The sequence below is a fragment of the Sus scrofa genome, chromosome 2, assembly GCF_000003025.6.
Source record: "Sus scrofa isolate TJ Tabasco breed Duroc chromosome 2, Sscrofa11.1, whole genome shotgun sequence".
NCBI lineage: Eukaryota > Metazoa > Chordata > Mammalia > Artiodactyla > Suidae > Sus > Sus scrofa.
Genome location: NC_010444.4, coordinates 142,514,378 through 142,535,888, shown reverse-complemented (window position 1 = coordinate 142,535,888; position 21,511 = coordinate 142,514,378). Strand labels below are relative to the sequence as shown.

General features: G+C 44.8%; 4 protein-coding genes and 1 pseudogene across 5 annotated transcripts in view; all 5 read right to left on the bottom strand.

The window, feature by feature from the left end:
• PCDHA11 (protocadherin alpha 11) overlaps positions 1-14,199 on the bottom strand; it is a 165,995-nt gene extending 151,796 nt beyond the window's left edge. Inside the window, 2 exon segments of the mRNA XM_021084899.1 lie at positions 8,485-8,621; positions 8,623-14,199. Of these exon segments, the coding sequence (XP_020940558.1) occupies positions 8,485-8,621; positions 8,623-11,031 (2,546 nt within the window). The 5' untranslated portion in view covers positions 11,032-14,199.
• Positions 1-21,511, bottom strand: part of LOC100621803 (protocadherin alpha-2) — a 188,123-nt gene that overhangs the window by 121,280 nt on the left and 45,332 nt on the right.
• LOC100621701 (protocadherin alpha-C2) overlaps positions 1-21,511 on the bottom strand; it is a 210,058-nt gene that overhangs the window by 151,796 nt on the left and 36,751 nt on the right. The window contains exon 1 of one of the 2 annotated variants that reach the window (XM_021084895.1): positions 16,299-20,831. The exons of the other annotated variant lie outside the window; for it this stretch is intronic. Coding sequence (XP_020940554.1) covers positions 16,299-18,755 — 2,457 coding nt within the window. The 5' untranslated portion in view covers positions 18,756-20,831. Of the gene's footprint in view, positions 1-16,298; positions 20,832-21,511 lie in introns of those variants that run through there. 2 annotated transcript variants of the gene reach the window in all.
• The window catches only part of LOC100738826 (protocadherin alpha-6), a 158,831-nt gene that overhangs the window by 121,282 nt on the left and 16,038 nt on the right, over positions 1-21,511 (bottom strand).
• Positions 2,506-8,478, bottom strand: LOC106509584 (annotated as a pseudogene).

The following is a 21,511-nucleotide window of genomic DNA, read 5'->3' as shown; positions in this document are numbered from 1 at the left end:
TTGACTACTAAGATTGACTGAAAATACTAAGGAATTCTATGTCTGCCCTTTATTAAATCAATATGGCTAGCTTTAAATTCCAGCTGTATGTCCTGCTAGTCATACCTTAGAGTGCATGGTTTAATGTTCTACCCATCCTCATCATCCGCTAACACTCCATAGTAGGTTTGCTACTGCTATTTGCTGAAAACATAAAAGAGAGAAATAGATCTGGAAGCCATTCTTGGTAATCCAGTAGGTTTTTCAAAATTAGCAGATTAGAAATACTATCCAATAATGTAGCTACAGAATTACAGAATATACACAGTAATGTTCTGTCTGTGCTGTCATGGCTTGTTCACATGTGTACAGTTATTTAATCACAGATCATTTGTTCAACTGGCCCAAATCTCTCAGACAACGAGATTGTACAAGACTGAATCCTAAAAGACCCACACACATTCAAAAGTTTTCATGGGAAATATGTACCTTTAAAACTGTTATTGAAGTATGCAATTTGGGAAGCAGTTATTGATTCTTTGTTGATGTTCAGGATCCAAGAAACAATCGTATTACCACTTCTATCTGTCAAAACATTCTTATTCACACTATAAAAAGGACAAGGTCATTTTCGTATGTATCAGTTGGCTTTGGAGTTCTGCACGAAAGATGCAGACCACAGTCGTCTGATTTCCCTCATGTGTTAAATTATTCTGCTGAATTATATCTCTTCCAAACAACTAATATGCCTTATCAGACAACTCAGTCATTTACCAACCAAATAATGTAAGTACCTATCTCAATATGGCATTGACTAAGACAAATGATAATTATGGCCATGAACCTTATGAGGAAAAAAATCTCTTAGCAGCATAAACAAGCTTAATTTCTATCACAATAATGGTATTGTACCAAGATACTCATGAAGATAAGCATGAAGGGGTTTTCCCTAAGCAAAACAGAAAGATTCACCTGTATAAAGCTTGTGTTTGATTTTCCGAGCCAGAACTATGCCTGATCAGAGAAAAAATGTACTCTAGAAAGTTCTACAGTGAATAAAAGAATGATTCTCAAAATCTAAGAGATAAGCCTTTGAATATCATTTCTAGCTGGATGGCAGGGGATCAGCATCTCACCATCTCTTATCTAATTTTTAAAATTTGGATAGTCAAATATATTTTACAAGTTGTTACAAGGATTAAATGAAAATATTATTTTAATCCCTTCATGCCATTTCTTACAAATAGAACTATCTCAAATAGTGGTAGTAGATTATAGTTAGTGACCAATGTTTGCTCTTGTTCTATTCTGTAGCTACAGATGAAGAGAGTTCCAGTACATAAACTAGGACATGGCTTTTCCTTCTCTAAAGATTTCCTAAGGTGTACCTTCATGAAAAGTATCCTACTTTACAGGTAGAAAATAGCCTTCTCAGAATTTCTATTAACTTTACCCCACCTATAATGTGGTTCTCCTCCCACTTGTAAATATATCATATACAATGTATGTCTCCACACAGCACAATTAAAGAATCCTTAATTTGTACATTTGAGCTAAAAATGATAAAATTAACATTCACATTATTTGATTCACACCCCTATAGCTCTAATTTCAAGTTCCTTTTAAAGAAAAAAATTCCCATGAATATAGCATTGGGACAAAAAAGTTTGCATCAAATATGTCGAAAGTACATAGTGTTAAAAAAATTTAAGTACACAATGTTAAATTCTGAAATGAGATCAGTAGCACCACTGTCAAATGGAAGTGCCTTTATAGATATTCCGTGGTTGTTATGCTTAAACTATTTAAAGCAATGTCATTTCAGGACCAAGTAGAGGGGTGAATACAGGCTTCTGCTGTATTCTGCTGTATCACTATTCCCCATATAAGAGATCTTTCTTTTTTCTTTTCTCTTTACCACCCCACCTGTGGCATATGGAACTTTAGATCTTCAGCTGCAGGCCTTTGCGACAGCCATGGCCACACCAGATCCAGGCCACATTTGCAGGTCTACCCCACAACTTGCAGCAACTCTGCAGTTTCCTTAGGACTGACTGAGCAAGGCCAGGGATCAAACCCACATCTGCACAGAGACAACAGTGGGACCTTAACCCTCTGAGCCACAGAGGAATTCCAGGCAGATATTTTTTAAATTCAAAGCACAAAAAGTGCGACGTTTCCTACCCTAAAAAATCTTCATATATCATTATGAATGGAAGAATTTTAAGTATGGTCAATGCTCAAATAAATCTTCCAAATAAAAGAGTAAAACAAATTAATGTGGAGGAGAGCAGCAATGAATTCAACAGGCAATTAGCTAACCATCATTATATAGAAAAAATTAAAATGTTCCATATGAAGCACCCGAGACTATGAAGAGAATGAGATTAAATTCTGAGGGGATTAAAAGACAAAGTCATCCCCATAGGAAATGCTGAAATTCTACCTACCATCTCAAAGATGCATCCTACCGATTATAAAGAAAAAAAAATCATTTATAAAATGCGGTCGCTTTAATAACCCATCCCATCAGGAATACACAAACCGACAGATTACACATAGGTAAATATGTGTCAACTCAAATTAACCGACTTGGGGAACTATGCATTATTATGGTAATTTTGAAGGTATAAACACGTGAGTGGAGGAGGCCAATTAGAATAAAAAATGAATAGGAAGAATGAACTTACCGGCAAAATTGAGAAGTGGGAAACTGAGCCTTACTCACATCCGCCGTTCTCATCCGCGATCTTTGTCTCCTTCCTGGCTGACTTAGCCTTGCTCAATTACAGGAAGCCATCTATCTCGTTGTTACTATTGCTACTACTATAATTATTTCTGCCAACTAGGTAATATTCCCCATGTGCCCAAGAAGACTGCGGTGAAAAGTAATAAAAATGGCTGGACTTCAAAGCAGAGTGCTTTTGAATAAACCAAAGCAAGCTAATCACAACAAAAAACTGAACCAATAGACTTAGAGTAATTTGTTGGTGTACTACTCCATGACTGATATAAAGAGGCATGATACATCCCAGAATTGCTGTACTTACATTCTCGCAAAACTCCTGTTGGTCTCCAGTATCTCCAGAAGTCGAACCAGGAGGAACACTAGGACTGAAGGCCATGAGGTCGGCCTTGGGCGGCCCCTCTCCAGAGCACACCCGCTGCCCCTGCCGCCGCCGCCGCCGCGGAGACGAAGACCAGCTGCCCACCGCGCTCGAGCACACCAGCCGGGCCGGCCCGGGCACGCACGCGCCCTCGCCGCGCGGCGCCGAGCACCGCAGCGCCGTGTACACCAGCAGCGTCAGCACCAGCAGGCTCGACACCGCGCAGATCGCCACCACCAGGTACACGTGCACGTCCACCAGCGCCGCCTCCGCCGCCGCCGCCGCGGGGCCCACCACCAGCCGCGAAGACGCCTTGGGCGCCGCGCCGCCGTCCTCCAGCCACAGCAGCACGGTGGCCGTGGCCGTCAGCGCCGGCTCGCCGTGGTCCTTCACCAGCACCAGCAGGCGCTGGCGCGCCGCGTCCGCCTCGTCCAGGGCGCGCGTCGTGCTGATCTCGCCCGTGTACAGCCCCACGCGGAACGCGCTCCGCGCGCCCCCCGGCGCCGCCGCCGCCTCCTGCAGCTCGTACGACAGCCACGCGTTGTAGCCCGAGTCCGCGTCCACCGCGCGCACCTTCGCCACCACCTGGCCCGCGCCCACCCACCGCGCCACCCGCTGCCTCACCACGCCCGCCCCGCCGCCCGCGCCCCCGGCCCACCCGTGCGGCGGCCAGGGCGACGGCGGCGGCGGCGGCAGCAGCGCGGGCGCGTTGTCGTTCTCGTCCAGCACGAACACCTGCAGCGTCACGTTGCTGCCCAGCGGCGGCGCGCCCGCGTCGCGCGCGCTCACCCGGAACTGCAGCAGCTCCAGCTCCTCGCGGTCCAGCGGCTGCAGCGCGAACACCTGGCCGCTCTCCGCGTGCACCGACACGTAGCTCGACAGCGCGCGCTCGCCCACCCGCCGCTCCACCAGCGAGTAGGCCACCCGCGCGTTCTCCTGCGCGTCCGCGTCGCGCGCCGACACCGTGAAGATGTGGCAGCCGGGCGCGTTGTTCTCCTTCACGAACACCGTGTACTCGGGCTGCGCGAACACCGGCGCGTTGTCGTTCACGTCGCCCACCTCCACCGACACGCGGGCCGTGGCCCACAGCGAAGGCGAGCCGCCGTCCCGCGCGCTCACCACCAGCTCATAGCTCGCCACGCTCTCGCGGTCCAAGGTGCCGTCCAGCACCAGCGAATAGTAATTCTTGAAGGTGGACACCAGCTTGAAGGGGCTGTGGGGCATCAGAGAGCAGGTCACCTGAGCGTTTTCACCGGCGTCACGGTCAGTTACACTAATTAGAGCAATGACTGTCCCCAGTGGAGCATCCTCTGGAATAGAAAGCAATAACGAAGTCACTAGCAACTCCGGAGCATTATCGTTGACATCCAAGATTTCTACCAAGACTGTGCAGTGACCAAACATTGGGGGATTTCCTTTGTCAACTGCTTCTATTTGAAGTTTCCATAATTTAGTTTCTTCAAAATCTATTTTTCCATTTACTTTTATTTCTCCACTGTTAGAATCTATGCGAAAAGAGGCTTCTGTGTTAGAGAAGACATCATTTGCAAAGGAATAAAGAACGTGGCTGTTTGAACCCTCGTCCAAATCTGAGGCGTTAAGTCTAACAACCAGTGTACCATTTCTTGCATTTTCCAGTAATTTTATACGATGAACTGCTTTGTCAAACACTGGAGCATTGTCGTTCACATCCAGCACTGTGATGTGTAACTCAACAGCGCCTGTCAGCTCAGGTTTGCCCCCATCCGTTGCTTTGAGCACCAAAAGAAGCTCTGAAGTGACTTCCCTGTCCAAAGGTTTTTTTAATACTAGTTCGAGCGGTTTTACCTGCTCCTCGCTGGTCGGTGCTTCCAGAGAGAAATATTCATTGGGGCTCAGTCTGTAAGTCAGCTGAGCGTTCGCCCCGATATCTGCATCCGTGGCGCCCTCTAGTGAAAAGTGAGAGTCAACAGCCCTAGTTTCAGAAATGAAGAGATTTTTGTTTGTTGCTGGAAACACAGGCGGGTTGTCGTTAATATCCTTCACCTCCACCTCCACGTGGAACACCTGCAGCGGCCGCTCCACGATCACCTCCAGGTGGATGCTGCACTCCAGGCTCCGCCCGCACAGCTCCTCCCGGTCGATCCGAGAATTCACAAACAAAATGCCATTCTGCAGGTTTACCTCCAGAAGGTCCCCGCCGCCTTTGGACGCCATCCGGAACAGGCGCGGCACCAGCTCCGCCAGCTCCAGCCCCAGGTCCTGGGCGATGCGGCCCACGAAGGTGCCGTGTTTGGCCTCCTCGGGGACCGAGTAGTGGGTATGGCCGCTCCCCGCCTCCCAGGCTGCGAGGAGCAGAAGCGAGAGCAGGAGGCGCGGGGATCCTTGGCCACCTGGTCCTGAAGCTAACATCTTGCTTCTCTTCCGATTAGTAAATCACCATTTCAAGGGTAGAAACATGTAGTCCTTCTGAGACCTTTCTTTTGAGTCTTTGTTCCTGATATCCCAGCTGATCTTAACAGTGCGAGTGTGCTTATAGTCTTTAAAGGCTTGGAATCGTGGCGAGTCTTTCTGGTCCGGGGTAATCTTTATTTCTTCAGATTTGAACAATCCTCTCCTTGGAGAACAACGACATCCTGTGGCTCAAAGTGGAAGTGCGTTTGCCGTTTATACTACTTTTTTCCCCATTTATATTTCGTTTCATTTGCGGTTGCTTCATAATGGTCCATGTTTTTCTTTGTAGGACTTTAATTCTTTCATTAAATCCTTATGTGTGACCACTAGCTCTTTAAATGTGGTTTGGTTTTGGTTTTACAAATTAGAATTCCAGGAAGAGTTTTATCTTGAGTCTAGACATCTAAGAGAACATACTACAGCACTAACTATATTATGCATACGAACATAAAAAAAAATGTTTGTAGGTTACTAGTGATATGACTTTTTAGACTTCTAGAAATTGATTATTTTAATGGCCTCTTATTAAGTTTACTCAGTTGGTAACACTAATTTTTTATCTTACTTTATCCTTATATTATGTCAAATTATTCTAAACATTTAGTCCAGTTGTGTAGAAGATAACTCAAAATGCCAGTTCTCTAAATTATCAGCTCAACATGTGGTTGTTTCAAAACACTGCTCATATGCAAGCTGCTTATCAGTTTGTCCAAAAATTTATTAGCCTCGATGTTAATGAATTTGGCAAGTACTCAATCCTGGATATACAAAGCGTATTTATCTTTGTCTCATTTAAACATTTCTTTTTCATATACTGTATCTAACATCCTGCAATTGGTCTTACAATGATAATTGCCAGCTTTTTTCTTTCCTAAAAATATGAATCTTTTTCCAAGTCAGTTCTTAGATTTGATAAAATAGGCTATTTTTGCTGACTAGAGTACACCATATCCAGTGGCTTTAGCAAACACAAATTTGCACATAACAGTTATGGATTAATTTCTAATGTTTCATTTGAATAACTTGAATAGGTCCAGAAGATATCTGCTTGTACTAGCAACTGTGCCAATGTGTCTACTGAATAATAATAAAACATTGCTTTCAAAAAAAACCAAATACTATTTCTACTCAGGGTTAATGTTGAAATTTCCATCCTAAAGGAAAACTTAAATTTGCATTATATCAGTTGCTTCTTGTAAAAATAGTCTTTCTAATCCCCTCCCCCCAAAACTCATTAATTATGATTTCAAGTTGTATTTGTCACTTTGTTTATACCCATTTTATTCCAGAATTGGTTTAAAATTTGTTTAAGATTAGGGTGTAGTGAGTTTTCTAAATTTCATTTAATCACTCAATTTTATTTTCCATTTTTACCCAAATTTTTTAACACTGAAATTTGCATAACAATTGTTATCAATTGCAATAAAGTTTATCAGTATAGTTTTAGAAAAATATTTTAATCATTTTCATTCAAGACAGTTAAGGAACCAACTATGCACTATTTGAAATCTTTTAGGTAAGACAGCAGCCAATGGGAAAATCCCAAATTTCCCTACCTAAAAAAAAATTTATAAATGGTTTACCCAAGAAAATCTCAGGTTTTTTTAAAAAGTGAGTTACAGTGTTTACTTTGAACATTTAAAAAAATAGCGACTCAATAATTATAACTATATGCCAAAGATTTATAATTCTAACTACTCATTCTTTTATTAATGGTGGAAGCCATAAATTTAAGACCAAAATATTTGCCTAAAGAAGAGCAGGAAAAACTTTAGCACATGGTGGTGACTAAATTCAGAAAAAAAGCATGGCTACGAAGTAAACCTCCTCATGTTTGCTGATTCAAATACTCCACTCCCTTTGAGAATAACCTCATGTTGAAAGTCTATTCCATTTGGTTTAAAGAGTTGTTTCATTGATTAAGCACAGGTGAAAGATAGTTTTAAAACACCCACATTCCAAGGCTAAAATTATTATACTATATACTAGTAAAACTATGGGTTCCTTACTCATCCTGAAACAGACTATCAGAAAAACTGCCACCAAAAGCTAAGGAATATTTATGATTAGCCTCATTTTAATACCCTCTTAAAAGTAGTATATTAACATGGTTATAAAAATAAGATATAATAGTTTTAAAAGAAATGGACTAATTCCCTTTTTGGCAAGAATGTTAATTCATGGTTTCACCCTAAAATTTCAATAATTCTGAATTGAATTAAACTGTCCATAAAGTTTTTTTTTAAAAAATATATATCTTAATAACAGAGTCAATGGAAGATATTATCAGGCTAAAACTAGTTTTTAAAAATTAGTGAAAAACTGAAATAAAAATGAAAACCATTTTAAGGTCAAAATACTCCACTTAATTCCATAGATTAGGACATTTTCTATGAATGAGCCTACACTCTACATACTTTACTATTATGAATAAAGTCTAAATACTGAGGTTCTAGTATGCATTATAAGTTATGTTGCACTACACGTATTATTTATTTAGGGAGCAAAACCTACAATTTCACCATGAAGGAAACTGATCATAGCAGTCATATTGTTGATGTAATAGAGTCATTTCAATTTTTAGATTTAAAAATTAAATTAAAAAATACAAACATTACAAATATTTGTAAAATAAAAAGATACAGGTTTATGAAAAAACAAAACCTGCAAACTACATCAAATATTTGTACTGGAAAATAACATAAATTCAGAATAAATGGCATATAGTAAACATTGAAGCACCCAGGAAAAATTGATGCACGGTGTACTGTAAACAAAATAAAAAATGAATTTTCGGAATAAGCTATATTACAAAAGATACTACAAGAAATATTTGAGGTATCATAGAAGTATATGCTATTTAGACAAAGAATGGAGATATTACAAGACATAAATTTGAGGGGGGAAAGCGGCGAAATAAAATATTCACAAAACAAAATATGTAAATAAAAAAGCAATAACCCACCTTGCTAGAAGTGTCGCCTCCAGTAGACTGCTCTCCGACTTCCCCATCTGGTAGTGGACACGGAGGCAGGCTGGGGCTGAAGGCCATGAGGTCGGCCTTGGGCGGCCCCTCCCCAGAGCACACCTGCTGCCGCTGCCACCGCCGCCGCCGCGGAGACGAAGACCAGCTGCCCACCGCGCTCGAGCACACCAGCCGGGCCGGCCCGGGCACGCACGCGCCCTCGCCGCGCGGCGCCGAGCACCGCAGCGCCGTGTACACCAGCAGCGTCAGCACCAGCAGGCTCGACACCGCGCAGATCGCCACCACCAGGTACACGTGCACGTCCACCAGCGCCGCCTCCGCCGCCGCCGCGGGGCCCACCACCAGCCGCGAAGACGCCTTGGGCGCCGCGCCGCCGTCCTCCAGCCACAGCAGCACGGTGGCCGTGGCCGTCAGCGCCGGCTCGCCGTGGTCCTTCACCAGCACCAGCAGGCGCTGGCGCGCCGCGTCCGCCTCGTCCAGGGCGCGCGTCGTGCTGATCTCGCCCGTGTACAGCCCCACGCGGAACGCGCTCCGCGCGCCCCCCGGCGCCGCCGCCGCCTCCTGCAGCTCGTACGACAGCCACGCGTTGTAGCCCGAGTCCGCGTCCACCGCGCGCACCTTCGCCACCACCTGGCCCGCGCCCACCCACCGCGCCACCCGCTGGCTCACCACGCCCGCCCCGCCGCCCGCGCCCCCGGCCCACCCGTGCGGCGGCCAGGGCGACGGCGGCGGCGGCGGCAGCAGCGCGGGCGCGTTGTCGTTCTCGTCCAGCACGAACACCTGCAGCGTCACGTTGCTGCCCAGCGGCGGCGCGCCCGCGTCGCGCGCGCTCACCCGGAACTGCAGCAGCTCCAGCTCCTCGCGGTCCAGCGGCTGCAGCGCGAACACCTGGCCGCTCTCCGCGTGCACCGACACGTAGCTCGACAGCGCGCGCTCGCCCACCCGCCGCTCCACCAGCGAGTAGGCCACCCGCGCGTTCTCCTGCGCGTCCGCGTCGCGCGCCGACACCGTGAAGATGTGGCAGCCGGGCGCGTTGTTCTCCTTCACGAACACCGTGTACTCGGGCTGCGCGAACACCGGCGCGTTGTCGTTCACGTCGCCCACCTCCACCGACACGCGCGCCGTGGCCCACAGCGAAGGCGAGCCGCCGTCCCGCGCGCTCACCACCAGCTCGTAGCTCGCCACGCTCTCGCGGTCCAAGGTGCCGTCCAGCACCAGCGAATAGTAATTCTTGAAGGTGGACACCAGCTTGAAGGGGCTGTGGGGCATCAGAGAGCAGGTCACCTGCCCATTGGCACCCGAGTCACGGTCCGATACGCTGATCAAGGCGATGGTGGTGCCCACCTGCGCATCCTCTCGCACTGGAAGAGCCAAGGAAGTGATAATCACCTCAGGTGAATTATCATTTTCATCCAGTATTTCCACTAAGACGGTGCAATGACCAACCATAGGTGGTTGTCCTTTATCTGTAACATCTACATGAATTTCATAAGTGTTACTATCTTCAAAGTCAATTGCATCATTGACTCTTATTTCTCCTGTGCTTTCATTAATTAGAAATTTACTTCTTATGCTGGGTGGGACCAAAGAGCTAAATGAATATATTATTTCCTTGTTTATTCCTTCATCTGCATCAGATGCATTCAGCCTTATGACTAACGTTTGGTTCGCTGAATTTTCACGCATTTTAACTTCATAAAGGGATCGGTCAAATATGGGCGCATTATCATTGGCATCCAACACCAGTATCAGCAGAGTAACAGATCCGGTAAGTTCCGGTTTGCCTCCATCCGTTGCGGTTAATGACAACTGAAGCTGGGGATTTTCTTCACGATCCAGCAGTTTTCGTAGAACAAGCACTGGAAATTTGCCTTTGTCCTTTTTGTTTATAATATCAAGAGCAAAAAACTCACTTGGACTGAGTCTGTAAGTAAGCATTGCGTTCTCTCCAACATCCGCATCAGATGCGCCTTCTAGAGGAAACCGAGAGTCAAGCAGTCGAGATTCGGGAATTGAGAGCTTTTGCTCTGAGGCGGAGAAGAGAGGCGGATTGTCGTTAATATCCCTCACCTCCACCTCCACGTGGAACACCTGCAGCGGCCGCTCCACGATCACCTCCAGGTGGATGCTGCACTCCAAGCCCCGCCCGCACAGCTCCTCCCGGTCGATCCGAGAATTCACAAACAAAATGCCATTCTGCAGATTTACCTCCAGAAGGTCCCCGCCGCCTTTGGACGCCATCCGGAACAGGCGCGGCACCAGCTCCGCCAGCTCCAGCCCCAGGTCCTGGGCGATGCGGCCCACGAAGGTGCCGTGTTTGGCTTCCTCCGGGACAGAGTAGCGGACGTGGCTGCTCCCCGCCTCCCAGGCTGCGAGGAGCAGAAAGGAGAGAAGCAGGTTTTGGGTTCTCAGCCCACAGCGTCTGAAGACCAACATCATACTTTCCCCGTCTGTTTTGTAAATCAATGACGTGGCAGTCGAGAACACACGCATAAACTCCGATTTTTCCTGTTTGATTTGTTGCATCGCATTTTATCGAAATGGCTGAGATCTCCGAGTGCAGCTCTTTCCTTTCGTCTTGAGAAACAGGATTATGCCTTTGTTCTGAGGTCATTTTGTGGAAGACAGCGACATCCGGTGGCTTAATGTGTAAGTACAATTCCATGAGTTTAACAACTCATCTTTTCATTCTATCTTTACATACTTGAATATCTACGGACTGCCGAAGACTCACATATATCTTGTGTATATCATACATACTGCATATTTGTATCTCTCTGGACTTTCAAAGATTCACATGTATTCACAGTGGCTAATCCCTGGTGGAGCATTTTCTTGGAGAATCACAGAGAAGTAACTGCGTCCCTAACCATGATTGTCACTAGTTAAATTTGAAACACCCTTAATATTTGTGTAATACTGGGTGTACTAGAATTTTGTTGGATAACAGATTTGTCTCTTCAAGTGATACCATTTAACTCACTTCTCCTATGACCTAGTTTTGATGTTCAATAAACCTTAAATATATTTAGACCCATCTCAATTCTCTGTGAGGTATTTACAACTTCTAAATTCTAGTCATCACTAGAAGGTAGAGAGACGATCACAGGTTTCAGCATCAGAAATGTCCCAGTTCTGATTTCTAGTCTCCAGCTGACTAAGTAGGAGACTTAGGGAAAATAACTTCTCTCTGTCTTAGTTTCCACTTTCCTAACATTTATGACATCTTCATAGTAATACAGGAGTTGCATGCATTCTGATATATTAGCCGCCAAGGACAGTACCTAGAGGAGAACGAGTGCTCTCTAAGTGGTGGTTATTCTCAGGGCTCAGTTTAGCCACACATGATTTTCATAATTCTCAGGAATAAAACTGGCTCCTTGGGGGAAATTATTACCTTAAGAATAGTGCCACTCTACAAAGCTTTTACATATTGCTACTGCAGTCTGAGGGGTGTTCCTGTCTTTAAGAAAACAGCAATATTTTTACTGAGAAATCATTTATACAGGGAGAAATTTCACTTTTTTGGTATATATCTTACAGGGCAAAAAGAATCCTAATTATGATTCAAAAGAAAATAATTCAAAATGTATGATTTCTATGGTCAGAGACAACTCATTTCATCGTTATATTTACACTTTCCAAATACCCCAGAAACACAGTTTGGGCATTATCTCATAATTTTTATAAGTGTCAATAATGTTTTCATCACCCGCAGTAAAAATACTTTCTCACTCTCAAAATTCTTGGAATCAAATACTCAATAAATGAAATTCTCCATTAATATACCTCTAATACTGATAAAACTTGAAATTTCTCTTTTTCCAAACATGAGAAACTGAAAAATGGAGCTTCTAGTTATCCAAAGGTTAATTTCTTGTTTTTAATGATATTGTGAATTATAGAAGGTATTTTAAAAGAAATCAATAATTTTGAACTCATAATTATTAACATCTGAAAATAAAACATTTGTGAATAAGGAAATTTACAAGAATGAGGGCACTTGATTCATCAATATATGCATGCTACTAAAATGTTTTTACACTTCTCTGCTCCTTTAGAATGATTCTAGTGTCAATATTTTTCAAATTCTGATTGTAAGTGTTACTCTTCTTATAAAGCATGAATGAAAATGTGATGATTTTCTTAAAAAACATGACAAGTTAATTTATCCATTCAAATAGCAATGTTCAGTGTTGGCTATTATATAGGGTCTAAAAATAAGTTTATCATTGTTAATAATCTCAACACAAGGTAATGATATAAACTAAATTCCATTGCTGTTAAAGTGCATGTTTAACCAGGTAAGAATATAAATGTCCCAACATATTATTATTCCAATAATAAATAAAAAGTAATGGTCTTTAAATTACATCCTGTCAAATAATAGGAACTTGCTTTGCCAACCAACTCAATACCATTATTGCTTCTAAAACTTCACTGGATAAGAATCACAGGAAAGGTATGCCAGTACTACTTAATTCAGAAACTTGAGGCATATCTGGGAACCAGAATGTTCAGGAAGAACTGAATGGGAAATTTGCCAGTACTACTTAATTGAGAAAGTCGAGGTGTGTTTGGGAACCAGAAAGTTCAGTAAGGACTCCAGATGTGGCTCAAGCAGTTGGCACTGTCAGACCTGAGGATAGGCTGACAATAGACCCCAACTTGCCTGGAATATGCTCTATGTGGTCTTGTATACATTTGTATAGTGCCCCCGTCACTCTCAAAAGTGTCTGAGTTGGAGTCATAATTTAGTTAGCCCTATCCAGAAACTACAGTTTAGGGGTGGGCACAGGGGAGCTTCATTATTGGCTTCATGATTCTGGCTTGAATTGTGGAGTGTTACCTACTGATGCACAGCAGGGCAGTTACTAGGCAAAATGCTAAAGTGTCTTCCAAGCTCTCACCTCTCCACTTTGAACTTCCCAGCTATTTTGAATCCTAAATTCCCTGAATCCCAATGTGTTGATGCTTCCTGATGGCCCACAGGATAAATTCATTACTAAGGTGTTCACTGATCATCTGAAAATTGCATACTGTGATAGCCCGTATTTTGGAAAAGAATAAAAATAAGTATAAGGGATTCGATTATCAATTATACCAATACAACCACCAGTGATAAAGAAAAAAATTATAACTATAGAAAATGTAGTGGTACTTAATGAATAATACTAGCTCGAAGATGTTAGAAGAGTGGTGGGAGTTGTTTTTTTTTTTCAGGAAGGGGAGGAAATGACATTTCTAGTATCTTTTAATCCATATAACATAATCAAATACCTGGGCCTGATTGCAGTGGCATATGGAATCTGAAAAAGTGCAAAGACAGAGCTAATTTAACGTATAAACCTGGATTAAAGGTGAGTTGTGCTGACAGACATTGACAAGTTTTATTACAGGAGTTTAGAGAATACTCACATTTTGAAATAAATAAAATGGAAAAAACAGATTGTAGCTTATACCAACTGTGTTCTTTGGAGAAAAATCTCAAAGTACTGAAATGTTTTATTTAAAGTGATTTTTACTTGCACATTCATGGTTGTACTGTGGATCTGTTCTTAAAAGGGCACTCTGGTTTTGGGGTTCTTTTGTTTTGGTTTGGTTTGGTTGTTTGTTTGTTTTTGTCTTTTTAGGGCTGCACCCAGGGCATATGGAGGTTCCCAGGCTAGTGGCCTACACCACAGCCACAGCAACACTGGATCCCAGCCACATCTGCAACCTACACCTCAGCTCACAGCAACATCAGATCATTAACTCACCGAGCAAGGCCAGGGATTGAACCTGTGTCCTCATGGATGCTAGTCAGATTCATTTCTATTGAGCCATGATGGGAACTCCCTGATATTACTCGAGTTTTTAATTAAGAAATGCCTTATAAAGTACCAAACACAATAAAAAGTAAAATCCTCGAGTAGAAACATAAATCATATTACAAAAATGCAATATAAGTAGACAGGAAGTTCTTAAAATACAAAATAGAAAAGAAAATAAATGCTTGGCCTAAAGAGACTGTGAGGAACCACCAATCTGAAACTCACAGACCACAATCCAGACATGAAAGTTTAACAGGTAGCTACTTTAAAGGCACAAAACTCATCTCTAGATTTTTTTTTTTTTTTTGCATTTTCCAGGGCCACTTCCCATAGCATATGGAGGTGCCCAGGCTAGGGGTCGAATAGGAGCTGTACCCACCAGCCTACACCAGAGCTACGGCGACACAGGATCCAAGCCGCGTCTGCGACCTACACCACAACTCATGGCAACACCAGATCCTCAACACACTGAGCAAGGCCAGGGATCGAACCCACAACCTCATAGTTCCTAGTTGGATTCATTAACCACTGCACAATGACGGGAACTCCCTAGATTTTTTTTTTTTAATATTGAAAGAAAAAATAAATCCTCCTCTAAACTGATTAAGTTCCAGACAGTGAATTTCAAGAGAATTTAAAGTGCAGAAAGTAGGTATATTTTTAATGCCCAAGTATTATATCACCAAGAGAAATTTTCAATAAAGTGAGAAAGTCTTCTTGAAGGGGAAAAAAAAGTACCTACAATTATGTTCTTCAATATCAGATAAAACATGAATTTCAAGAACTTATCTAAGTGTAGAAAAGATACTTAACATTTTTTATGATCTACACTGTCAGACAATGTAGAGAAATATATGTGGACAAGTGGGAACAAGTTATATTTGAAACACATATCAAAATTATATTTCTAAAGTAAGGCAACTATTTTCTATATATAGTGTAAGCTACTTTTTAAAAATTTATTGGCTGATTTTAGGGCTGTACTGTGAACTATGGAAGTTCCCAGGCTAGAGGTAGAATTGGAGCTACAGCTGCAGGCCCATGCCCAAGCCACAGCCACAGCAACGCAGGATCCAAGCCATGTCTGTGACATACACCACAACTCAGGGCAACACTGGATCCCTGAACCACAGAGCAAGGCCAGGGATCCAACCACATTTTCACTAACAGAGTCAGATTCATTTCTGCTGTGCCACAGCGGGAACTCCTGGAAGTTACTTATTGAAGTTACTGAAACTGACTAGTACTGACCACCATGCCTCCAGACAGTTTACGGAAAGGTAGAAAACTACAAAATTAACAAGGCAATGATTACTGCATACATCTGCCATGGGTTGCTTAAAAACTATATTATTAGACTAAAATACCACACGAATTCTGTCTCATCTATTAACAGATGCTTATCTGACTGGTAGTCTGTCCAGTTGGTCCCTTTACCATCTTTTGTACCAAGGGATCAAAAGCCCGATTGGCTCCATGACAACCCCTGGTTTAGCACTCTGGGGGCAGGAGAGACATTGTGGAGTCTTTCAGGGTCTGTGTCGAAGTTAAATAAATTACAGTGCTGGTTTCTTTTTAAAAAAAATGCCATGCATAGTTTAGAGATAAATGATAGAGCCGTGTCCCAGTTTACTGAATGTGTAATCACTACATTTTTTTTCACCTAATAGCTTTCAGGTACAGTGGCAGCAGTGGGTTAAGAATTCAAGATGATTCCCATAGCAGGTTTTAAATAAAATGGATTCAGCACTCAGGAACTGTCTGCTCAATGTAAGGTTTATAATGATTCACAGTTGCAAGTCGAAACAAAAAAGTTGCTTGCTAAGTATGCACAATATGGAAATAAACTTAAGCATTCTGGCAGAACTAGAACAAATGGATTAAAAAACTATTTTAATGTACCTTATAGGATGATTAAAATATTTTTCAAGACTAAAGAAATACATTTAAAAAAGTAAAGAAAATGTTTGAGCAACTCACCTTCCCAGAGGAATCCACAGCTTGTGGATCACTGGTTACATCTCCAGGTACAGGACACGGAGGCAGGCTGGGGCTGAAGGCCATGAGGTCGGCCTTGGGCGGCCCCTCCCCAGAGCACACCTGCTGCCGCTGCCACCGCCGCCGCCGCGGAGACGAAGACCAGCTGCCCACCGCGCTCGAGCACACCAGCCGGGCCGGCCCGGGCACGCACGCGCCCTCGCCGCGCGGCGCCGAGCACCGCAGCGCCGTGTACACCAGCAGCGTCAGCACCAGCAGGCTCGACACCGCACAGATCGCCACCACCAGGTACACGTGCACGTCCACCAGCGCCGCCTCCGCCGCCGCCGCCGCGGGGCCCACCACCAGCCGCGAAGACGCCTTGGGCGCCGCGCCGCCGTCCTCCAGCCACAGCAGCACGGTGGCCGTGGCCGTCAGCGCCGGCTCGCCGTGGTCCTTCACCAGCACCAGCAGGCGCTGGCGCGCCGCGTCCGCCTCGTCCAGGGCGCGCGTCGTGCTGATCTCGCCCGTGTACAGCCCCACGCGGAACGCGCTCCGCGCGCCCCCCGACGCCGCCGCCTCCTCCTGCAGCTCGTACGACAGCCACGCGTTGTAGCCCGAGTCCGCGTCCACCGCGCGCACCTTCGCCACCACCTGGCCCGCGCCCACCCACCGCGCCACCCGCTGCCTCACCACGCCCGCCCCGCCGCCCGCGCCCCCGGCCCACCCGTGCGGCGGCCAGGGCGACGGCGGCGGCGGCGGCAGCAGCGCGGGCGCGTTGTCGTTCTCGTCCAGCACGAACACCTGCAGCGTCACGTTGCTGCCCAGCGGCGGCGCGCCCGCGTCGCGCGCGCTCACCCGGAACTGCAGCAGCTCCAGCTCCTCACGGTCCAGCGGCTGCAGCGCGAACACCTTGCCGCTCTCCGCGTGCACCGACACGTAGCTCGACAGCGCGCGCTCGCCCACCCGCCGCTCCACCAGCGAGTAGGCCACCCGCGCGTTCTCCTGCGCGTCCGCGTCGCGCGCCGACACCGTGAAGATGTGGCAGCCGGGCGCGTTGTTCTCCTTCACGAACACCGTGTACTCGGGCTGCGCGAACACCGGCGCGTTGTCGTTCACGTCGCCCACCTCCACCGACACGCGGGCCGTGGCCCACAGCGAAGGCGAGCCGCCGTCCCGCGCGCTCACCACCAGCTCGTAGCTCGCCACGCTCTCGCGGTCCAAGGTGCCGTCCAGCACCAGCGAATAGTAATTCTTGAAGGTGGACACCAGCTTGAAGGGGACTTGGGGTGCCAGGGAACAGGTCACCTGCCCATTGGCACCAGAATCTCGGTCAATCACACTGATAAGAGCAATGACTGTCCCCAGCTGTGCGTCTTCTTTCACAGGGAGCCAGAGCGTCTTGATAGTCACCTCTGGAGCATTGTCATTAGTGTCCACAACTTCCACAAGAACTGTACAGTGACCAGTCAGTGGCAGGTGACCTTTATCCGTCGCCTCTACTCGAATTTTGTAGGCTTTCCTCTCTTCAAAATCGATGGGTCCTGTTACCGTAATTTCCCCGCTTAGGGGGTCTATGGAGAACTTAGATTTCAAGCCTGGAGATAGGTCGCTAGAGAATGAATAAATAATAGCCCCATTCGAGCCTTCGTCCAGATCTGAGGCGTTGAGCTTCATCACCAACGTCCCATTGGGCACGTTCTCCGGTAATTTCACCGCATACAGAGTTCTGTCGAAGGCTGGGGCGTTGTCGTTGGCGTCCAACACTTTGACGAGTACCTGGACGGTGCCCGTCAGCTCGGGTTTGCCTCCGTCGGTAGCTGTGAGCACTAAATGAAGTTCCGGAGACTCTTCCCTGTCTAAAGGTTTCCGCAGCACCAGCCCCAGCGGTGTCACCTCTCGGTCGGCGGCCGGCACGTCCAGAGAGAAATAGTCATTGGAGCTCAGCCTGTAAGTCAGCAGCGCGTTCTCGCCGATATCTGCATCCGACGCGCCCTCTAGTGGAAACCGAGAGTCAAGCGGCCTGGATTCCGCGATGAACAGATTCTTCTGTGTTGCGGGGAACACAGGTGGGTTGTCGTTAATGTCCCTCACCTCCACCTCCACGTGGAACACCTGCAGCGGCCGCTCCACGATCACCTCCAGGTGGATGCTGCACTCCAGGCTCCGCCCGCACAGCTCCTCCCGGTCGATCCGAGAATTCACAAACAAAATGCCATTCTGCAGATTTACCTCCAGAAGGTCCCCGCGCCCTTTGGAATCCAACTGGAACAAACGAGGCACCAGCTCCGCCAGCTCCAACCTTAGATCCTGGGCGATGTGGCCCACGAAGGTGCCGTGTTTGGCTTCCTCGGGGACTGAGTAGTGGACCTGGCCGCTCCCGGTCTCCCAGGCTGCGAAAATGATAAACAGTAGCAGTAGATTCCGGTCCCCTTTGTCGCTTCGACTTGGATACAGCATTTCAAATATTCAAGCTTTTTTATAGTTAGCAAAAATTTTTCAAAACCGAAGGAAATCCTCTGATCCCTTCAGTCTCATCCTGCTGTGTTCGTCATTGCTCTGCACCAAGAGACTATTTAAGACTGCAGCGTCTTTCAAAAGCCTGAAAGATGGCGGTGCTGGTCTTGAATCAGCGAGAATTTCTCGGCCGAGAGTGACATCACGTGGCCCAAAAAGTAAGTACATACTCCATGAATACACATTGCACCATTATCCTGCAAAGTTTTGTTTCATTCTCTGAATTTTTCCTTAACCACTGATGTAAAGGAGAACCACATTTTTCTTGTGGGAGGCATGCTAGTGAAATCAGTGCTGCTAAATATTTCGTAGAAACCAAAATTATGGCTGTCACCTGGGAAAACTCCCCACACAACTTTAAAATAATCCCAGAAACGAAGGAACAATAAAATTGATCAAATAAACACCCAGGATTTTAAATCGGGAAATCATTTTGCTCTATAGTTCAATACCTCCCACATTAATAGGCTTAGGATTCTGTGTGCAAGAATTCTATGACTCGCTATCTCTGGGGTATCTAGGAAACCAGGAATCTACCGATGAAAAAGCAACTTGCTTCTGTCCGCAAAACAAAAACAAAACAAAACAAAAAAAAGAACCTAGAAAATTGAGTAACAAACTGGGTATTTTCTTAAGTAATGTTATGAATTAATAGATATATAATATTTTACAAAAAGAATTTGCTTTGATACATTGTATAGGAGAAACTATTCTATGTTTTGCTCTTTATTAGCTCTTAATATAATTTGTTTCCAGAAAAGTGTTGCATTCATCTATCTATACAGTTCCATTTTTCTAAACCTTAATTCTTATGCATATCTTTTTTTACAATCTCCAATGTGGCTTATACTATGTTTTTCATAATATATTTTAATTTTGTTATTGCTCATGCTCACTACTTGGAATTTCTGGGTTTTTTTAGTTATGCCTCAGCTTCTTCCTTTTTGCATCTATTTAACAAGGAAGGCTCACTTGTGAATTCTACTCTCATACCAAACTACAGGAAGATTAATTACCTCTAGACTTTAGTGCTTCTCAACAGTAAAAGCAAAATTATCCGTTTATGATGCTATTGGTGCTTCTGTATATATGTTTTCTTTTATAATTCATCTAGCTACCCGCCTAAGAACTATTTTAAATGAATGGTTACTACCCTTGATTATTGTAATAGCTTCCAAGTCCATCTGACACATAGTGTTGACTTTTGCTCAAAATATTTTGATAGCTCCCAGTTTACCTCCAGAAAATCCAAATTCTTTAATCTGCTACTCAAAGTGACTTGGTATTTAGTAGTGAAAATCTACTCAAAGTGACAGGACTGAAAATTAAGAGAGATTTTCATATTACTTTCTCTGCCTTTATTCTACGTGCACCACATCCTTTAACCACAGTGAACTATTCCATATTTTCAGTCATACTGAGATATGTGCGTCTTCAAGTTGGCTTGATTTTTTGCCTTCACAGAAGTGTTCATTATGCTTGATATTCTCTCAGGAAATTTACTCATTTAAAAACCACAGAAAACACCATATGCCCTATCAAGTGTTCCTTCAAAAAGGCAAATAGGAAGTGATTTTCTTTCAACTCCAGCCTCATTTCAAGATCTGTTATAATATCTAATCTTTCACCATGTGGCCCATGTATTTATTTTGTCCCACACGTTTTGAAGTCAGAGTCTGGGTTTTGATAGTCCAGTGGTTCCCGGCATGCTGACATGATCTTGGAATCCTTGAAGGGTCCTGCTAATGTTTAATGAAGACTGGTGACTATATTTTAAAAGTTATTCTATAACACTATATAGTGGTCTGCTTCCGTGGTTAATGGGAAGTAACAACTACTAACTTTTTTTAAAAAGTGTTTTTACCATGAAGGAGTATTGCATTTTGTTGAAAGTCTTCTGTGTCTATTGAGATGATCAATAGATCACACTGAGATGTGGGTTTTTTCCCTTTATTCTGTTGGTAAGATTGTATCACATTAATTGATTTACTTATTTTTTTTGGTCTTTTTGCCTTTTCTAGAGCCTCTCCTGTGGCATATGGAGGTTCCCAGGCTAGGGGTCGAATCAGAGCTGTAGCCTCCGGCCTATGCCAGAGTCACAGCAATGCCAGATCTGAGCCACGTCTGTGACCTACACCACAGCTCACAGCAACACCGGATCCTTAACCCAGTGAGCAAGGCCAGGGATTGAACCCACAACCTCATGGTTCCTAGTCAGATTCATTAACCATTGAGCCATGACAGGAACTCCCAACAACCACTACTTTTAAACAAGCATCAAAACATATTGTGTTCTACTTTTCTGAGGAAAACACCGTTAATGGAAAAAAACAAAGATTTCAAACACTTATTCAGACCTCTAAAGTATCTGAAGCAACTTATAAATATGAAAAAAGACATCACTGTCAACACAAAATAGTCTAGACTTTTCTCAAGGAGACACTTATCTAAATAACTTTCTAGACCCAAAAAGTTTTCCACATCCATAGTGCTAATTGGACTTTCCAAAATGTTTAAAAACTGACTTCCCATTATGGCGAAGTGGATTAAGAATCTGACTGCAGCTGCTGAGGTTGCTATGGAGGCATGGGTTCAATCCCCAGCTAGGGACAATGGGTTAGAGGATCAAGCAATATGCCACTGCCATGTAGGCCACAGCTGCAGCTGGGATTTGATCCCTGGCCAGGGAACTTCCATGT